Genomic DNA, 21,102 nt, shown 5'->3' with positions numbered 1-21,102 from the left:
CGGGAAACGAATGGATGCATAGAAAGCGGATTCGTTTCCTTACCTGTATGGCTCCTAGGTTTTCGGTTAGCTGCTCTGCATTTGAGGTTCCTAGTAGTACTGAGCTCACTCCCTCGTTCCGCAGACACCAGGCTGGAGGGGGAAAGTGACAAAACAAAGTCTTGGATGCACTCTAAAAACGCTGGGTTATGCCCGTTGGGGCATTGTGTTGTGTTATTTTTCATATTTTGGGTAGTTTTTGTGTAACCCCGCTGCTGGGTTACTGTCTGAAGAGCGCGGGCTTTTCATTCTCCTCAGGAGAGAGCGAGTTCTCAAGCCCCCTCCGTTTTAATGGACTTCTGGAGTCAAAAAAAAAAGAAGCTTTGTATACGTTTTATTCCAACTCCTAAGCGTTTTATTGCGCTGGAAATTATTTTATTTCACGCAAAGCAACAAACAGACGAGATGTCGGTCAGTTAAACGCGTTAACGATCGTTTCGCGCGAAAACGCCTTCAGTCGCATAACATAAACTGACTTTATTCGTTATAATGCTGCTTCCAATTAATTCGGATTTTATTTTTTTCTCAAAACAACGCTCCGCTTGTTTATGAAAAGGTTATAAAGTCACAGCATCGGGTTCTTTCAGCTACAGGTGAAACACCGGTCAGCGGTCTGACGTTCGCCGTTTCCCCGGGGAAAAGCAGCCCATCGCCGGCTCGTTTTTCAGCGACACTCCGGCACGAGAATGGGCGCTGTTTCGGTTAAAAAGGACAACAGGGAACCGTTTAATACACATTCTGAAATGCTTGTTAAAAGAGCTAAATGTATGTAAAGTTAAAAACTATGCTGCGTAATTCAATCTGTTTTATTTTTTATTTTTTTTTGCCCATGGGTGTTTTCACTGATTAATAAATGTGCAAATTTAGATTTTTACTGTTGTTTCTAGTAAATTTTGTGTCTGCTTTTTAACTTATATCTTATTTTGTATTCATTTTAAGCAAGCAATAATAATTTTCATACAATATTAGTATTGGTAATAATAGGTCATTAAAACGCAGCTTCAGCGTTGAGTTGCAGTTTTTTAGTGTATGCATGTAGATTACAATTTGTGGAGATTAAGAGAAAAACATAACTAAAAGTTAGTCTGAATTGTGGTTTTATAGTTGTGTTTGGTTGGCCTGCATAAGCAGTAGCCTCTGCTGGTAGATCCTGTTACTACACATGCTCAAAATCATATTTCTTCATTGATGGCCATTCAAAAGTATATAAAATTCAAATGTTTAGGTTAGTAAATTGTACTTTTATATTATAGATTTAATTAAACATGCTCACCAATGCTATGTATTTGATCAAAAACTGATTATCACTTCGGTAATTTAAAATACTTGTATTTTAATACGTTTACAATTCCATTTTTATGACGGCAAAGCTGAATTTTCAGCCACCATTGCATTTATATATATATTTGTACACCACCTTGGTTTGTGCCAGTGCTGCAAACTCTTTACAACACCTCTTCAGCAATAAAGAACAAGAACCAAAAACTGCACGAGCACTGCAAACCCCAAAGCTTAGACTGATTGATAAGACGTCTCTGAAAATTTAAACGGGAGAAGTCTTACCCACGGCGAGCTGAGGCAAAGTGCAACCCAACTTCTCAGCAATATGACCGAGTTCTTTTAGCTTTGCCTGCTGCTTTCGTCCGTCCTCACTGACTATCTTGTCTTTCAGCCACTGGTACGACTTCAAAACAAAAAGAGAAGAGAAGTACAGAGCTAGAGTTAGGCAGAAAATAAATATTTGATTAGTCACTGTGCATTTGCAGCAGTTAGTTTCTATAAAATTCCAGCAAATTATAATACATTTCAACGTGTCTTTAACTTGCTACCTTCATAGCTGCCCTGGAGGATTCTGGGATACCGTTTTCATACTTTCCACTGATGATCCCGCAGGCCAAAGGAGACCATGTCATGGCACCCACACCTAAAGTCCCCAACAGAATCAAGGTAATATTTGTGACCCAGGTAAACAGCTGCTATGTTCTCTCACTGATGAATTCTCTAAATTTGACAGTATCATATTCACAGAGATCAAGTGAGTAAACGATGATTGATTGACACCTGCCTATCTTATGATAGAGCTCAGGCAGCTGCACCTCGACCTTCTCCCTCTGGAAGAGATGATACTCTGCCTGCTCACACACCGGAGGAATCAGGTTAAACTGCCTCGCTACAGAATATGCTTCCTAGAAAGAGAAAATAATACGTACGTTAGACTTTCATATCTAAAATATATGCAGTATGTACAGTTTATTTGTAACAGAAAGGATTTTAACGTCTAATCCACACACTCATTCGTAATTGGTCCAGTCGGTCATCAGATCAGCTAGCCTGATTTTTGCTAAATTGTACGTATTTTACGAGGTGGCTAATTCGTACAAATTCGCACGACCCCACGCGAACAAATTCACACGATTTTTGCTCGAGTCGTCAGTTCGGGTGAATTTGTATGAATAACTTACACCTAACCCCGCCCCTAAACCTACTCGTCACAATAAAAACAGTATTGCCGTGAAATACAATTCAAATTTAAAACAAGACTAGCGCACACGCATCTACAAGATGTCAGAAAGCATCTGCTGTGTACAGACCTCTGACAGATAAGGTGTCAGTTTTATTTACATTTTACGTTTTATCCAAAACGACTTACAATTGGTGATGAACATCATCATAAAGGGGTAGACAAACACAGCCTCAGACACCGTTTAAATAAGTCAAATAAATTTACGAACCAACTTTTCGGTTTTCTTGAAAAAGCCTAGACTGAAAGTCTGAAGTAATTGTAAAAGCTAAAAGTTTGAACGTTTAGCCAACTTAATAACTTTGATAGCAACTATAACCGTGTTGGTAAAACTGAATTTCCTTCAGAAATGTAATATACAGTCTGAAAACAACCGTGATGTTTAATCTTTTGGTGGAGACTGTGATAATTAGTTGTAATAATAGCGTTAATAGCGTTTGCTTGAAACAGAAATCTTTAATTAATGTCTTCGCTGCCAGTTTTGCACACTTTCATGCATCCTAAATTAAAGTATGAATTACTTACTACACTTTTTCCAAAAAACAGAATATTATAGAAAGAGTCTTTTGTCATATCTAAAAATGCTGGAACTGTTCAACAGCTTTTCTGTTGTCAGGTCTTTAGGTATATATATATATAGAAACTGACACGCACCCTGAGAAATACTGACTGTTATAAAAGTGACAGCCAGTCTTGGTCTCCCCTGTATATAGTCTATATTAATATCACATGACTGATGTCCTTGTTTTCATATTCATGCACTGAGCTCATTTCAGGCTGCGAACACTAGCTCCAGTCTTGGGCTTTGTGTTTACGTGGGATGGATCTGGCGTGACACCAGAACATGGCATTATCACAGTCACACAAATTACAGGTCATCAGTGTGTGTCCTCTCTGTAAAAACCCTGATCAAGCCACCCATGAATTAATAATGCCAGTGCTTAATTACTACATATCAGTTTGGGCCAACTTGCTTTGTGCTACGCTGCAATTACGGTACTGCAAAACACTGACTTCCGTCAAATGGCTAAAAATATGCGATGTATGTACGATATGCACGAGAGAAGCTGAGATGCAAGTGGCTACTTTGTTGTCTCTGCAGTTGAGTCCTATAAAATGCCAATGATCAGTGATCAGTTATATCGTCATGTCATAAAACATTTAAATTCTGGTGCAGTGCTATGCCCTCTGGGGTGACTCTGAATTTCGCTGTAGGAAACGCTGTTGCTTACCATTATTTCCATAGCTGTCCATCTTGAGGTCCCCCAGTACATAGACATGCCTTGGTTTATCACGTAGGTCATGGCTCTGACGATCTCTGTGGAGACAAATATTCACAAATTCTGTTATTGGCCTCGTGAACATAATTTTATTCAATGTGTTCATGTAGCGTGAAGCATTTTTAAGGACACTCTTCAATTTGCATCTGTACGTGGAATAACTCTTATTAGAGTATTAGTAGAAAGCCATGTTATATTAGCAGAATAAGTTGCCGTAAATAAGGATCAAAATAAATAGCTAACATTTATTAAGCAGAGAGTCTACTACTTTCATTTTCTGTCCATTTGTGTCGAAAAGCCTATTATTAAAACATAATGATAAACTACAATAGGTCTGCTGGTCATCAAAGATAAATGTCAAATTTGGGGGTAACTTGATCAAATTGGTGCATGATTGGTGGCAAATCTAAAGTGTTTTAATCGACACTCAATGAGCTGAAGTTGAATTGATTCTCCCTTTTATGTTCTGAAGCTTCAATGCATTGCTTTGCATCTCAGTGCAAAAGTTTTAGTGCTAATTGCACATTTAAAGGTGCTGCAAGCGATTTCTGAAAAACACTTTCTAATGTGGATTGGTCCAAACTTCCAACCAATCCCCATTAAGGGGTGTGTCCACACGTGACGTTGTAGTTGCCTGAACAGGGCGGAGCTATCAAGATCAAGATAGGGGTGTGATCCTGTTGGGTACAGGGCCTGTTTGTTTGGCGATTTCAAATATCAAAAACCTTTCTCAAAACATTTTTTGTCTTACAGTTTATGCATGCACATGCTATCTCAGCCTTCGTGTGGTGACTTAATCTGGCATTGCACAATATAGTTTCATTCACTGTGTCCCTCGGCTTGGGTGGATTAAGTTCAGCATGACGTACTCATGTATGCTTTCACATAATTCAATAAGTGCTCTCGTGAGGAAAAAAAAAGAATGCCAAAGTATAGTGGAACTTTATATTCCCTTTAACTTTTACCCTTCGTGCTGATTATATTGTAATCAGGTAAGAAACAAAAAAAGAGAAGGCAGAGAGTCAGGGGACTGCAGAGCCACTGAGGAGCTTTAATATGCACTGCACACAGTGAGGAGCGCTAAACTCTGGACACTTTACGCATCAATGCAGCAGAAAAGCACTGCATAGCGATCTGCCTTGCCCATGCCCTATGAGACAGACAGACGGTGAGAGAAAGGCATCCACATCTGTCCAATGTTTAAAGGTACGAGCCAAAGATGATTAGGTAGTCTAGGCGTGCAATTTGTGCTGCGATTTCGAAAATAAAATATGTGGCGATCGACGGTACAATGTTAATACTTTAGCACACTTAAAACCAATCTACCACCTTCACTAAACCTAACAGACAGTGTTTACAAAATCAAACATTAGATGGCAATGCATTTGTTTGAGTATTTGAGATCTTTGAAGCCGTTGAGTGCAATGCTGTACCGGGTGAGCTAATGAGCAAAGGAACCTGTTATGTTGAAGTTTTTTGAGGTAATGACACAATAGTATGCAAGGAACCATGGGGAAATCTTTTTTTCGTAGGATTTCAATGGAATTGATTTAAAGGAACACTCCACTTTTTTTGGACATAGGCTCATCCTCCAACTCCCCCAGAGTTAATAAGTTGAGTTTTACCATTTTGGAATCTATTCAGCCGATCTCAGAGTACTTTTAGCATAGCTTAGCATATATAAATGAATCCAAATAGACCAGTAGCATCGCGTTCAAAATTGACCAAAGAGTTTCGATATTTTTCCTATTTAAAACTCAACTTTTCGGTAGTTATATCGTGTACTAAGACCGGCGGAAAATGAAAACTTTTCTCATATGATATGATTATGAACTATATTAATTCTTGTCATTACTTTATAGAATGTACATCGGGAAAATTGGGTCCTCTATACAAAAATTCAGTTGGAACCTTGATTGGAATTGCTGTCCAGTGGATGGGGGTCGGATATGGATGGTAATTGATGCCAGTCTTCAACAAAAATTCCAACATTTATGGCCTTTGGTTACTCTGCAAGTTTCTTTCCATCACAAATAAAGTAAAAGACAAAAAAACACATAAAATAGTCACCTTGTTATCCCTCAATTCAGACATCTGTACATCAAGTTTACATCTTGCAATTCAGACTTTATCACAGTTGCAAGAAAAACTAAGATAATTCTAAGTTAAAGTCACAATTTTACCTTTTATATTCCATGGCAGAAATACGCTTTCACAGGCTGCACATGGTGTACAGTACAACAAGATTCTCACTCCTCTCTCCTACCTTTTCTTTTCCCTTTTCTTCATCCAACTACTTCTGCCTCCTACAACTGTTCAGCTCCCTCTTCCAGGCATTATTTCTTTCTCTCTCTCTCTCTCTCTCTCTCTCTCTCTCTCTCTCTCTCTAATTCGTTGTTCTAAATTCATCAAACCAATTCAAAAATAAAACAAGCTTCAATACCTGACTATTCCATTAACCGAGACACGAATAAACTATTTATTCGAAATATCAGTGATTTGTTTCTTAAAAAAAGTTGTTACAATATTTTATATAAAGATATTTTTCAATACTTTTTAGCTGCTGTTGTTGCAGGACTAGACGCTTTAAACTATATTTTAGGTTTTCATTCCTCACATGCTGTGTTTAAGCATTTGTTAAAAAAGATAAGAAAGATCCATGATTTTGGTACGGGGTAAACCTGTGTAAAAAGAATGCAAGCGTTTTAGAAACATGATAATTGACTGAATAATGCATGCGCTAATTGTGTTTAGAGTTTTGAAAATGTGACTACAGATTGCACAAAAGGATGTTAGCAATAGAAAAAAACTAACTCTGGGGGAGTTGGAGAATGAGCCTATTTCTTAAAAAAAGTGAAGTGTTCCTTTCAATTGGTGAACTGAACCGGTAAGGTTGCAGTAATTACGTTTGTAATAAATCAACTTTTTTGTTGTTGTTTGTTTGGGAAGATGTAAAAACTGTAACGGAAGTAACATTTGGCAGGCACTGTATTAGATTCTCTGAGTCTGTGTGAGATGTGATGGAGTGAAAGCTGAAAAGGTCTGGAACAAATGGCTGAGTCAGGGTGACCTTGGCATCCAGTGCAGGGCTTTGAAATATTACTAAGCCCTGAATGCTACATAACAGAACAGCTCTAAGCGGTACATACATTACCAGAGGGGCATACCGATCCCCCTTAACAAGAGAATATTGATTGAGCTCACGAAAAGAGAGGGACTATAAAAACCTTTTTGGCTCTACAAGGTTCTATGAGGTTTTGCACGCAGCAAGTAGCAATGCATGAAATGCTTTACACTGAAGCAACAGAAGAGATTGTGTTGAGATTGTGTTGTTGCACACAAGGCTTAAACTTTATGCCAGACTAAAGTCTGAACCGTTTCAACTGAACTCGCTCTGACTGACCTTAAAATAGATCAGTGCCTTTAACTCGTCTCAATAGGCACACCAGTGTAATGTTTATTTTTGCACATTTATATGAACTATGGCCTGATCCTGGCTTAGTCTAAGCTCTGTCTGTGAAACCAGGCCTATATCTAAAAACACAAGCATGCCATAATAACGAAATTACAAAATTAGTAGTAATTTTATGCTCAAATTTATTTGACTGATAGTTATGATATTCTAAACATAATAAGAATTGTTTTAAATGATGTTCTGGTTTTACCTTATGAACTGTGATTACATTATAAGTTTTCACGATGTAATACATAATAACCTATTGCATTATGTGAAGAATGCTGCAAGGAGTTTAGTGTGATTCTTCGGTCCGCTTTCTCTTTTCAAATAATGTCACGTTGAGCAAGTTCAAATTAATTAAACTGTCGTCGCAGCAACAGTAAAGCAAGAATGCAAATCAGACGTATTCCACAAAACTTGCGCCGTGTTTGCGTCCCTTTCCGCCTTATCTTCTTTGTTATTGAGAAGAAGAAAAACATTTTGAAGCCCATCACCCTCTTATCGTTCCTGTTTCCCATCTTCCTCTACTGCTATCTGTTTTTCTGTCTTCTCTGTATCTTCTGAAGCATATGTCTGGAGATGTTGTAACAACAGCTGGTATTTTCTTTTAGGAATACTGAAGGTCAAAGAGGCTGGTTCAGTTATCGTTCTCATTTTGCTGTTCTGAGAATAAAGCTCTCAATTAAAAAAAAAAAACTGCATCGGCAGCAAATGCTCATTTTAATTAACCGTCCACAAATTTCTCCCTAATTATTCCTGGTGCGGTTGTTTTTCTCTGTCCCCTCATATGCTGTAACCGGTGTATACTGTTCGAGAGATTTCGCTATGCCGTGGTTTGTACCAAAAGCACATTATTAAACAGTAGATTAGATTTTCAGGCTGACTGCACTTGCTTTGGGCAGCACAGAGCTCTAACAGCAGCGTGGTAGCCTGCTGGCTGCATTGCGTACTTTGGGTAGAAGAAAGAAGTCTGGTTATTTAGAATTATTACCATGATGGCACCCCGGGGACTGCACTTAATCGTAACCCTGTTATCACGAATACATCTTTCAGAGAACTTAGACCTCAGATGGATGTGCCTGCAGGACACCAACCCTTTTAGTTTGACATACTCTTTCTTTTGTACGTGGCTTTTGATGCGGTATTGTGATCACTAACTTCTGAGCACTTTCCAAAGAGTTTCCCGAAGTGCTCTGGTGAAGGTCAGGAAAATTCAGTTGAGAGGAAACTTGAACGACGAACCCTAGTCTACAGTCTAAAGTCCTCATTAAATTGTTCAAAGGTGATGCCCGAAGACGCCGAACTAATAATGTTCTAATAATTGTAAAATTCCGAACTGGAGAAATGAAAATCTCTTTGCCATCACAGGAATATAAATTACATTTTAAAATATAATGGAAATAGACAGTTATTTTAAATTTATTTCACAATATCCCTTTTTTATTAAATCAATGCATCATTGGTGAGTCTTAATAAACTTTGAGAACATTAAAAAGCCTTACCACCTAGTGAGAAAATAAATGTACTAAAATGCGTTTGAAATATATTTATATCCTGCTAAGTATACTTCAAATACATTTCCATATTTAGGCACTTAATAAAAAGAAAAGAATAGGACGTCTGGAACAGTTTTCAGACGAAATTGTATTTAGTTGCGTTTGGAATAATTATTATTACATTTTAAAGATTTTATATTCAATATAATTTTTGCAGAAATGGATAGTTTTCCATCGTTCTGATTTGAACGTGCTTTTATTTCAGGTTTGAAAGCAGTGTGTTAGCATCTGAAAACTATGCTGAAAATGCATTGTGCTTTGCAGGTCGAGGAGTATAAAATGACGAAAGTATTTTTTGGATTTTGAAAAATGTGGTCATTGCACGCATTTTGTCCGAAAGCAGTAAAAAATGAACCACGGTTTGGTCTGCGTAAACGTCTGTATCGCTGTATCGGTTTCAGCGTTGAACAATGTCCGTTAACAACTGAACAAACAAACAAAAAAAGCTGTAATGTTGGTTTCTTCCATAATCCAGAGACGTCAAGACAGGTGAACTGGAGACAGTAGGTGAGTGTGAATATGAACGTGTGTGATGGACTGGCCATCTGTCCAGCAGTGGAAGAACTCGGATGACCCCCATGACCCTACATGACAAGACAGGCTCTAGGGAAAATGTAAGGAATAGACGTTTGGCCCTGTGACTAATCTAGTCCCTCTCTCTGTCACTCTTTCCCACGCTGATGTGTCTTCCTTCATCTGTTTCCAAACAAAATCATTCCAAAGCTATCCATTTATTAAAAAGATAATCAAAAAGTAGCGGTGTTGTAGTCTGTAAAAAGAGCGTTGAGATTGTGACTTTCAAAATTATGTTTTAGGTGAATTATATTTGTAATTATTCGGAGGTAAAATAAATAATTATATTTACTTAATGATGTTACTTATTTTTATTCATAATTGTGTCAGAATTGTATTTGCATGAACAACATAATAACGAAACGCACTCTGTTTGTCCTTTGACGGTTACTGTACAGACACGATGGCGGCGTTCATGTAAGGAGACCTGCGGTGCATGTAGATATAAAAAGTCGTGTCACTCGGCGGCCATCTTTGAAACGCCTCTCGGGCGTCCAAGTGCAGCTCCTATGTCTTTGTATTGAGAAATATAAAATTCTCCCAAACTGTTCACTAAGCTTACGATTAAATTTCATATTTGAAATCACCAATGAAATCTGACAACAACTGCGCAATAATTGTTTCTTTTGCCGAAATAACGTTATAAAATGTTCATTTCTCAGGCGACTGTTTCTATTGCAACTTCTGAAGGCAGACTTCACAGATCGGCGATTGGCTATTTTATTTAGAAGGCGGGGCTTCTTGTGATTGATTAAGCGTTGCATTTTTCCCCATTCAAAGCCGTACTACTGACACATCTTGGGTATTCTATAGTCTTTGATTATAAATAGCTCATTCTATGTTAATAAAAACTGTTGTACGCCTCTGAAAACATAGTTAAATATATGATATTGCATTTCTGTCAATAGATCCTCCTAAATATTACACACTGTACATTTAATTGTGAGGCATTGTACACAAGTGGTACTTTTTTCTCTATATGTCAGTTAATATGATAATATGTATTGTAAATATGTTACTATTTTACTAAGGCAACCCAAAAACGTTTAACTCTTGATCCGGCTATTCTCATTTTAAAGACCAGACTCACCCTCCATCGGTGTGTTGCTATCAGGCCGGTTGGCGAAGACCACATCTACATATTCCAGCTGCATCCTCTGCAAGGAGCCCTTAAGACCTGAAACACCAGATGGATATTGTAAGTCAGTGTGGGAATCTGTCTGTCTTTAACCTGCAATGTAGCGTTATTCGTTACGCAAGAGGGAAAGGTCAGCGCTAATTAAAAAGTTGCATGCTCCGACAGACAACAGCTTGTTGAGGACTCTTCATGTGCTAAAGAATTTCAAGCCCTCATAACATCGGAAGAAAATTTCCCCACTTAATCCAGCTCCGCAGACGAGGGACACCCAGCCGTGTGAGTCTGCTGGACTCTGTAGTAATCAAGTTTGTCCTGTACAGGGCCCCGGGGATCGTTCATTCTTTGCGGCTCTGTCTTTAATACGGCAGAGTGCTGGATTGATCGTCAAGCATAATGAAGTGTGTGTGGGACTGGATTCCCTCCTGAGTCCACCTCTAGAGGTTCACTCTGACAGGGTCAGCATCTTCAGGTCAGATGAGGCTTTACAGTCATGACATGATGGTGCTTGTCAGCAATTTGAGACCGAGAGCCACAGAGAGATATGTGATCGATTAATTATATAGTGCAAAGTAGCAACAATGTCAGTATAATTGACAACATCCTATCCTTCCCATGATCCCCCGGAGTAGATTTATTCTGTTTGTTTTAGCACAACCAAGCTATTGCTCTATGTCCTATTTCTTTAAAGAAAAATAAATCTACATTATCATTCAAAGGTTTGGTGTCTGCTGGGTTTTTTTTATGTCACACGACATTTTTAATGGGTTTTTTAATGTCACACGATCCTTCAGAAAGCATTGTAATATTTTGAATTGCTGCTCAAGAATTTTTTTAAATTTTTTTTTACCTGTTATTTACCTGAAAAAAGAAAAATTGTTGCTTTTGAACTTTTGAACTGTAGTTTGAATACACAAAGCAACAGTTTTATATATATATATATATATATATATATATATATATATATATATATATATATATATATATATATATGCATCAATGACCAAACCGTGGGAAAGGTTTAATTTCTTAGTAATGAACTAAGAGTATGAACTACAGTACACATGGTACATATGGTTATGGTTAAAATTATATTCAACGTAAGTTTAAATTTATAAATGAATTTCCTCACACCTTGAAAACGTGTACATATATTAATCATTATAATTAAAAAGGTGTTAAAATATATTTTTTTTAAATATGTTTTTGCCTACTTCATATAAAAAAATTATACATACTAATCTTAATCACAGAAGTAGTCAGTATACGCATGAACTGCATTTTTAGTGCATTTTTTAATAACTGACTGTCATGCTCTGACATAAGTATACATGGTATATTTCGTGGGAAAGGGCCGTCATTTCATTTCACGGGGTCACACACACAAAATCATATTTAACAATATCTCTATATACCTAGAGACAGACTGTGTGTCTAAACCTATATTATATGCCAAAAAATCCCGGTCCCTGCGGCAAAGTCCTTATCTGTATATACATATATGTGTGTGTGTGTGTGTGTTTGTGTGTGTGACCAGTCCAATGACTGAATCAAATCCAGTGATGTAAACATAATAAGGCTGGCTCGTTCACAGACATGCTCCAAAGGCAGGGAGCTGCTGGTGGGCGAGAGCTGTGTATCCTGAGCTCCAGGTTTGCAAAATAGGTGTCTGGTCCCAAACTTGCTGGCACGGAAGAAAAATAAAAGGGCCAGCTCTGAACAGCACACACAACCAATCATTCATCCTCCCTGTAACCCTGAATATCTAGGCCAGGGGTGGGAATTATTTCTGTACTTTCACATCGAATGTTACCCTGACCCTACTGACGGCATGCAAATACAAATAGAAGAGTCTCAGTATTTACTTTACCCACAGCCAGTCTACCCAATTGCTTTCTCCTTAGGTTTTTTTTTCTCCATTCTGTATGGATGGGGTTTTGGTTCCTTGCCGCTGTCGCCTCTGGCTTGCTTGGACACTTAACTTCTAGCGATTATCGACGGAATTGATTACAGAGACCGTCTCTGCATTTAATAACAAATTGTTCAAGCTCGTCATTATCTATTATTTTGATATAAGCAAGGCATGCTTAAATGTAAGATTGCAATTCAAGGTGCCTGTTGGAGAAAGATTATGGCCATGAGTTTCATTTTCGGCTTGATTTTGTGCATTTTGTATTCAGTTACTGACAATGTTAGGAAAGTCATTTCCATCTGCATTGTCTTAGTCCTTCTAGCTGTTAGTTCTGCCTGCCAGAGCAACACTAACACTAAATCCACCCAGCAAGGAGCCGAACACACACACACACACACACACACACACACACACAAGCTGTGATCACAGAGTGAGAGCATTTAGAAAGCAAATGCATGCACTTCACCTTCAATAATGTGTTTCCTAGAAAGGCCTCGTTCTGTCTCAGCTCTGTGGTGAGAAAGAGAGGCACAAAGAGACAGATGTACGTCAGAAAGCTACATTTCAGCTAAGTTAGCGAAGTTCAGTCCAGCATATGAGACACGTTCCTCCTTCTGCCAGAGTTTCTTGTTCATCTTTTTTCAAACCGGCCCTTTTTGCATGTTCGTTTTTTTAACTTCAAATAAAACCCTGGCATATTTAAATTCTGATTAGTATTCATGAGAGAGGATTTGTGGGGAAATGGGACAGGCCCTTTCTTTAGTCTTATCAAGCTCCGCAGCTGCACTTTTGCTCACTTACTTCCAGAATACTTACTCCGACAGAAAACGCTGGCTCAGCGCTTGACCTAAACGGAGGTTTGTAATTGCGTTTATGAAATGTGTGAATCCACGGATGTCTGTGTTAAATGTGCTGCCCTTTAGAATGTGCAACAGCTTGAGAGTTACGAAATTAACGTTGACATGACATGACATGCACAATGAGCAAAATCGCAGTTTACTCACTTTCCACCCCAGTAGAGCTTTGTGGTAATAACCAGGCTGGATCGCCTTGAAAACACATAAGAGAGACGGAAAAGTGCATTAGAATTTGTACATATTCCATATTACTTTTAAATGCGATTAACACGTGCAGTTACAATCAAACTATCAAGCTGCAGTTTAGTCAGATTTTGGGGTCAGTTAGATATTTTTTTCAGCAGTATTGCTGTTTTACTGTATTTTTGATCAAATAAATGCGTAAAAATACTAAACATGTCATGTTTATGCAGCGATTGGAAGGATCAAATTTTCAGAACGCAAGCTTAGACATACATTGAACAGATTCTGTATTATTGGCCATTAGTTGCATGTTTATTGGTCTCAAGACTTCATCTAACAGGAAGCAGACTGTTGAGGCAGAACTGCAGCGATAGTGATGCTATTGCTCAGTGATGATACATGTGTAACCTTCGCCTGTAGCTGTTTTGGCAGTAATCTGCAGGTCTCTCCGAGTCGCTCTCATCTGCATTGTAAATGGGTGTAAATGAGCTTTCACTGGTGTGAACTCTCGCTGTGTCCTACATTCCCTGCTCGCGAAAACCGAGAGCTGCCCTCTAAATTTTTGGCCTTGCGAAATAATTAAGATTTTAAACAAGAAAGCTCGGGCTCTAAAATTGAACGGATATATCAGGCCAGATGTCGTATCATGAATGAATTCAATGGCTTTGCGTTTCACGCCCGTTTGTCACTGTTTATCAAGCGAGCAGCTGGTGCAAAAACACATGAACTTCTCACCATCGTCTCCACAGAGGGAATGAGATGATGAAAGGAAGGAAAAAAAAACTGGGTTATGGGGGAAATGGGGAATGGGACAGGAATTAGAATACTGGAAAGAGAGAGAGAGAGAGAGAGAATGAAGTAGGAAGATAAAAAAGATTTAGTAGGAAAGTAAACTGATGAAAGAAGAAGAGAGGGCAAAATAGTCCCTCAGCGTACCATCTCTGCCCTGTTCATTAAAGCTGTGGATCTCAGGGGTCACTTCACTTTTAATGGATATCGAACAAACATTTACAGAAGGGATCCGCACAGACGAGCTCTTGAATTTTGATTGGGGGTCATGGGATATTCATGTATGTTCTGTGCAGTGGGGTCTGTCAGCCTAACAGCGTGCTCTGTAATACACATCTAGGATCTGAGAGGATTGTAAAGCTTATAACGTTGGCCAGATTAAATTAGTCTGAACCCTACAACTCAGTCCGATGAGATGTGTATCAAAGAGAAAGTGACAGGGATAAAAAAAAAAGAGAGAGAGAGAGAGTCTGTGGCGATTCTATAATAATTCTTATTAGAAATATTCAGATAAAAGACACCTTCTAATCGCGCGCTAATTTTTATTCCCCAGATAATTTATTTCTGCCCTCACGCACTTGCAATTATAAGCTGCATGTTTGTAGTTGTGACTGGAAACAAACTGGGTGTAGTTTCCAATGCAATAAAAAAGCAAGTTGGCAAATACTCCGTTGTAAACTTTCCATTTCTAACTCTTTCCCTCGCTACGTGGCTAATCTGGAAACTGCTGCGAATCTCGCAGCGAATGATAAATCTCACTTCAAGTGACAAATCAGCTGAGTAATTTTTCATAGTTTTCATAGTCAGCAAAAGCGCTGTCATTCCAGAAGTCATGGTGTTCACAGTGGGTCATCATCTGTTGCTATGGCAACAGCCCTCACCAGGATGCACTCATCTGGTGGCACTGATTAAGTGATACAAAACTGAGCAGGATCCTAGTGATCAAAGCCCTCATCAGCAGTGTGTGTGAGTAATGACATGTAACCCATGCCAGAGCCAGCAGGTACACAACTACAAAGGGAATAAATATATATATATATATATATATATATATATATTATATATATATATATATATATATTTTGGTACCTCCTTTATCATGTATTACAGTTACACAGGTGTGCTTGACACGCATACAAATCAACCATACCTCCAGCCCTTCTTTTTGATGATGTTTCCCAGTATGACTTCAGCTCTGTAACAGACAGAGATGTTAATAATGACTCATGGAGTACAGTGAATTATGGGTAATCTTGCTGATGCTGAGTCATACTCACTTTCCAGCAGCATACACCTCTGCGGTGTCAAAAAGGTTTACCCCGCTCTCATACGCTATAGTCATCAGCTGCTCCGCCACCTGGAAGACACACACACACATGCATATAAAAATAGAGATATAAGGGTCAACCTATACACTGTAAAATATATTCTGCAAAATTTTTCAGGTTTTACGTAAAAAATTACAGTTAAATACCGTAATTTCAAGAACGGATGCTATGTTAATATACCAACCTATTAAAGTACTGAAATCTGTTTTGTACCTTTGAAATACACCGATAACCACCAAACGCAGGCCGTGATGAGAAAGTCAAACGACGAACCAAAGCCCAAGCAGCACATTTAGAAGGCGCACACAAAATAAACACTATCTTTAAACTAAAATATGCAATAAACATTAATTTAACAACATTAGATGTTACATACAATTGTAATAAACATAAATTATGAGAAAAACCTATAAGTAGAAACTTGGTGATTTTAAAGAAAAATATCAAATTCAAACTAAATTTGAAATGCAATGCAGAGAATTTTGTGAACGTAAATTTAAGTTTTTTTCCTGTAATTTTACAGGAATTTACTGTTAACCATTTAACAGGTTTTTACAATTTTATTCTGTTGAAATCACAGTGAATATATCCATCACACCCCAAATTATATAAAAACCTGGTTTCATGAAAACATGTACCTCTGTGCACTTTTTGTGCAGCATCGTTTTTACGTACCTTACTGCACATTTTTGCACAGAGAAATCTCTACTGATTGGTGCTAAAACACGTTTTTATTATGTCGATCTAGGTACATATTGCAATAGTTCAAATATCCTAAGACTGACAATAAAAAACTAATCATGTTGGAAATAAACCCTAGACCAAAACCAACCCTAAACCAATAGTGTTAACAAAATGCAAAACTGATATAATTTTTTTTTTACCTTTTATGCAAATTATAACTGTATTGAACTGTCCTTAATCTGATAAGTACATCTCTATACTCCGAAAGCTACCGATTAAACCTACTATCTATGAAAACCCATAGATATGAAGCTAGATATGTGTGATGCTAACATTCAAAAACATCAGTTTTCAAATCTCTCAGCATATTAATATTGTTTTGAAGTCATAACATGATACTCTTCAAATCATTGTGTAAATTTGTGTGAAAAGGAATAAAAGGTGTCAAGAGTTTTACAGCCTCTGTTGTTAATTTCTTTTAAAAACTATGCAATGAGACCAAGCAAAAATAGTCTGGGAGGCAAATGCAGTGAAATATAATGTGTATGTACACAGCTCTGGAAAAAAAATGATATCATACCAAATTGAATTCCAATGCAGGAACACCTCATTCTACTTAAATCTTCATTCAAGCAATCTTTTTTTGTGAGGGAAACTATAAAGACCACTGCTGTGGTCATCACTATCCTCTAGCAATTGGTCGAGCAAAATCAATACTAGAAGTTCCTCAAAAGTAATCTGAATCACATTATAACTATTGACCACGGGAAAAGAGTTTAAAAGTTTTGAGTAAGAAAAAGAAGGGTTCAATTCTGGTGATTCTGGTGAAGGCATTCAGTGAGAGTCAGGCTGCTTTCACCCTTAAAATTTCAAAGGTATCGGTTCAAAAGAACAAGGTAAAGCCGCAGACATTGGAGAGAACAAAGCTACACGCCAGCAAAGGGCAAAAATGTCTCTCCACTGACCAGGATGGCTGCCAAGTCATTTGAATGCCTAGGATGACATCAAGTGACCTACAAAAAGAATGGCAAATAGCAGCTGGGGTGAAGTGCATGGTGAGGATGGTTTGAAACAGGCTCTAAGAGGCAGGATAAAGTTTGATAAAAGCCCTTCATCAGTGAGAAGCAGTGAGAAGCCAGGCTGAGGCTTGCAAAAGTCCATAATGATTAGACCCTAGTGGATTGGAGTAAAGTCATCTTCTCTGATGAATACAACTTTCAGCTTTAACCCACATCTGGTCATCTAATGGAGGCCTACAAACAGTATCTCACTGAACTGTTCAATTTGGAGGTGGAGATGATCTGGGAGTGCTTCAGCAAGGTTGGAGTTAAGCAGATTTGGCTTTGTGAAGCAATGTACAATAATGTGCTTCTTTCTGCTCTCACAAAGTTCCATAACTCTGAAGATTGATTCTTCCAGCAGGACAATGCTCCATGCCACACAGGTCATCAAGCTAAGGATGGAGGACCGTCAGGGGTGGCGAACATCAGTCCCTGCCGGGTTATGCTTCAACCCTAATCAAACACACCTGAACAAGCTAATCAAGGTCTGAACGGTCGCTTGGAAGCTACAGACAGGTGAGTTTTTAATTAGGGTTGGAGCTGAACTCTGCAGGGCTGCGGCTCTCAGGACTGGAGTTCACCACCCCTGAGCTAGCTCAAAACCCAGACCCGAACCTCATTGAAAACCTCTGTAACGTGAAGAGGAGGAAGACAGTCACAAGCCAAACAGACAAGGCTTAGCTGTTTGAATTCTTGTGCCAAGAGCAGCATAAATGGAGATGCATGAAAGCTGGGATTGAAAACAAGGATTATTCAACCAAATATTGATTTCTTAACATTACTATTGTGTTGTTTAGTGTTTTATCATTATTTTATCATTGTCGTTTTTTATGAATAAATGCTCTAAATGACAATGTTTATCGTGTGCGTGTGTGAAATTTGGGAGAAATGTTGTCAGTAGTTTATAGTGCAAAAAAGTGTGTCCATTTTACTCAAACATATAAATTGTAAAATTTATAGAAACTTAAAATTTTGCAGTGGTTTATTTGTTGTTTTTTTCCACGAGCAACATTCATTTGATTGAATCTGAACCTTTTTAAATTTTTTATATTTCCATTTATTTTAAGAATTGGATTCTGACTATAATGATTGATATAATAATTGATATAACTGATGTATTGCCACTGTTCTAATCTTCTGGCTTTCAAAAAACCAATTACTTGGCATGACTAAACTCCATGCTGTCTTCATAATAGGACACAATCCTTGTACATGTTTTTTTCCCCAAAAGGTGTCCCTTGAAAATGACACTGAGATGAAACGTCTTTTTTTATTATTTATTTAAATAGTCTCATTAATAATAACATGTTAGCATTACTGTCCAATTACTGTATGCCATTACTGTTTCGCTACAGCTTCCAGTCTGTAGTTATCTTCAGGGACAGAAAATGTTTAGGGCTCTTGCAAATTTCAACAAGACCAGGCCAATCTCTTCACATACAAGATATTAAAAAGAAATTTACATTTTTAAAAAACATATGCCACTTGCATATTTTAGCCAGCCTACGTTGTTCAGTTGTGATTGTCCAAATGCAGAAATCATTTGGACAGTTAGCAGGTTCCTGGATGTCTTTGGCTGTAAATAGGCCATTACAATTTTGGCCAGATTCAGATCTTATTTCAATGCAAACCATCTATTGTCATTAAAATATTACTGTCAGGATTTAGTAAAGATGTGCAGTGGTGAAGACTTAACACTGAAAACCAAGGACAGCTATTTTTATATTTTTGGGAGTTTCCTTTCCGTCACAAAATCTATGGGAGGAGAGTATTAAATTGAATCATGCAACGCGATTTATGATTTCAGATTTGTGCTCATTAAATTATTGGTATTTGTCAAAAAAAGCATGTCTTAAAGCAGGCAGTAATTGCCTTGGTCATTATGGAAATTAACTGCCTGTGTTCTTTAATTTGTGAATTTTCAGTCACCTGCAGAATTTTCCCCTTCCATCTGTGCTTTTATGCATTTGTGCTTTTATGATAATTTGCCCTGTTTAGTAAATCTGGCCTTTGGTGTGTATTGTTTTGTTCAGTAGGCTGCAAGTGAATTTTCAGTTTAATCTGCAGGGTGAGAGTGGGTTTGTGGGTGAATATGTTCGTATGAGTATGCGTGCATATTCGCATAAGTATGAGTGTATGTGGGGGCTTATTTGATTGTTCTTCTGCCTTCTGAATCTCTTATTCTTTCCCATCAGGTTTAAATCACTCGATGAATCAGCATCAAGTGATTTAGGGGCATCAAGTATCAAAGGGGATGAACGCAAACCACTGGATAAAGGAAAAGGGGAAAAAAAGAATTAAGCACAGCAGATAGAAGAGTGTGAAGTTTTAGATATTCACCTTAATTGTTGCTGCATGGTAATATAACATTTAACAATGGTAACGGGAATGGCTTTGACTTTCTGTCCCCTTGTGATGTTCTTAGCGCTGTGATTAAATGAAGTTCCTCCTAAAGTTTTCTCATGGAACGCCATTAAAGCAACACCAAACTCACTGTAATTAAACTTCTTTTTTTTCTTTCAAGTTCAACAAATCTCCCAGCTCATCAATAAAGAGTTGCTCAGCCAAGAAGGTGACCCTCAGCAAGAAAGTAAGAGAAGTAAGAGAGAGGATGAGCAATGGAAAAATGCCAAAAGCTTTCACGGGAGATTAACGATGAGGAAAGTTTAGTGATCAAGAACATGCTGTGATGATGTTGCTGATTCAAGTCAAAGGTTACATTTACACAGTCGGTTTTTACCAGTGTTAACCAAAAGCAGGTCCGGCCAAAGCCATTATGGGGCCCTAAGCAGAATTTTATTTGGGGGCCCCTCAGTGCCGCCAGTGTGACTGGTTATTGTCAAAGCTTGTTAATTCACACAAATCTAACACAACCAGTGTTCTTTAACAGGAAATAAATAATCATCAAATGATATATTTTTAGAATAAATATTAAAAGTCAGAGAGCATCTGTAAAACAACAACTCTTGATCTGTATCTAGCTAATTAAGGCATGATGATATTATAATAGCACCCCAAAAGTAGGCTATGGTAAATAATGTTAAGCTGTTTTCAGTTTATGAAAAAGAAGCTTATTTTTATTCCAAAATTATATACCCAGGAAGGTTACTTTTCCGCATAAGACAAATACTTTAATCAAGCTAAATGATGTATTATGTTAAAATGTCTTTTTGCTGATGTTTCGGTATGACTGATGACAGCTGTTTGTGGGCAATCAGCGCAATGGATCGTGGGAGACGCAGTCCAGGGTATAGTGCAACCGTCTGTGTGGTGTGAGAGTCGCTGTGATTGAAGGACGACCTCTAAAGACGACTAATTCTTTAAAAAATATGTACAGATTATTATTTCATTATTTAATATCGCGCTTTCATATAATTAACATTCCCCATTCATGTAGGCTACTCTTGCTGGCCAAGGGACCCTTAGTTCGCTTATGCCTTGGGCCAAAGCAGTAGATCAAATAATGTAGGAAATATTTTGCATTGCATTTTTAATAAATAAATGCAAAGTTCTGGAATGATCTGTATCAGAACAGGAGATCTATTCTGTCAAGACTAAATACATTAACATTACCGTGTACATTATTATGCCAATCCATCTGAGAGCTGTCATGACAGAAATAAATGTTCTCATCTTAACAGAAGTTCACTTATTATATTATATATATATCTCTGCCACTTTTGGATTATCTTTGTCGTTCCTTTTTTTTCAGTGAGGTAGTCAAACG

General features: G+C 37.8%; 1 protein-coding gene across 2 annotated transcripts in view; it reads right to left on the bottom strand.

Moving 5' to 3' along the window:
- LOC122335089 (voltage-gated potassium channel subunit beta-1-like) overlaps window positions 1-21,102 on the bottom strand; it is an 82,941-nt gene that overhangs the window by 2,337 nt on the left and 59,502 nt on the right. The window contains exons 5-14 of one of the 2 annotated variants that reach the window (XM_043232847.1): window positions 15,580-15,659; window positions 15,453-15,497; window positions 13,478-13,522; window positions 12,940-12,983; window positions 10,517-10,603; window positions 3,793-3,878; window positions 2,105-2,225; window positions 1,869-1,963; window positions 1,603-1,723; window positions 44-132 (exon numbers count right to left, since the gene is read on the bottom strand). In XM_043232847.1, the coding sequence (XP_043088782.1) occupies window positions 44-132; window positions 1,603-1,723; window positions 1,869-1,963; window positions 2,105-2,225; window positions 3,793-3,878; window positions 10,517-10,603; window positions 12,940-12,983; window positions 13,478-13,522; window positions 15,453-15,497; window positions 15,580-15,659 (813 nt within the window). The remainder of the gene's footprint in view (window positions 1-43; window positions 133-1,602; window positions 1,724-1,868; window positions 1,964-2,104; window positions 2,226-3,792; window positions 3,879-10,516; window positions 10,604-12,939; window positions 12,984-13,477; window positions 13,523-15,452; window positions 15,498-15,579; window positions 15,660-21,102) is intronic. The other variant, XM_043232848.1, reaches the window with a different exon arrangement.

Source organism: Puntigrus tetrazona, unplaced genomic scaffold (genome assembly GCF_018831695.1).
Source record: "Puntigrus tetrazona isolate hp1 unplaced genomic scaffold, ASM1883169v1 S000000715, whole genome shotgun sequence".
NCBI classification, from domain to species: domain Eukaryota; kingdom Metazoa; phylum Chordata; class Actinopteri; order Cypriniformes; family Cyprinidae; genus Puntigrus; species Puntigrus tetrazona.
The sequence above is the reverse complement of the archived record's forward strand: the minus strand, read 5'-3'. Positions and strand labels throughout refer to the sequence as shown.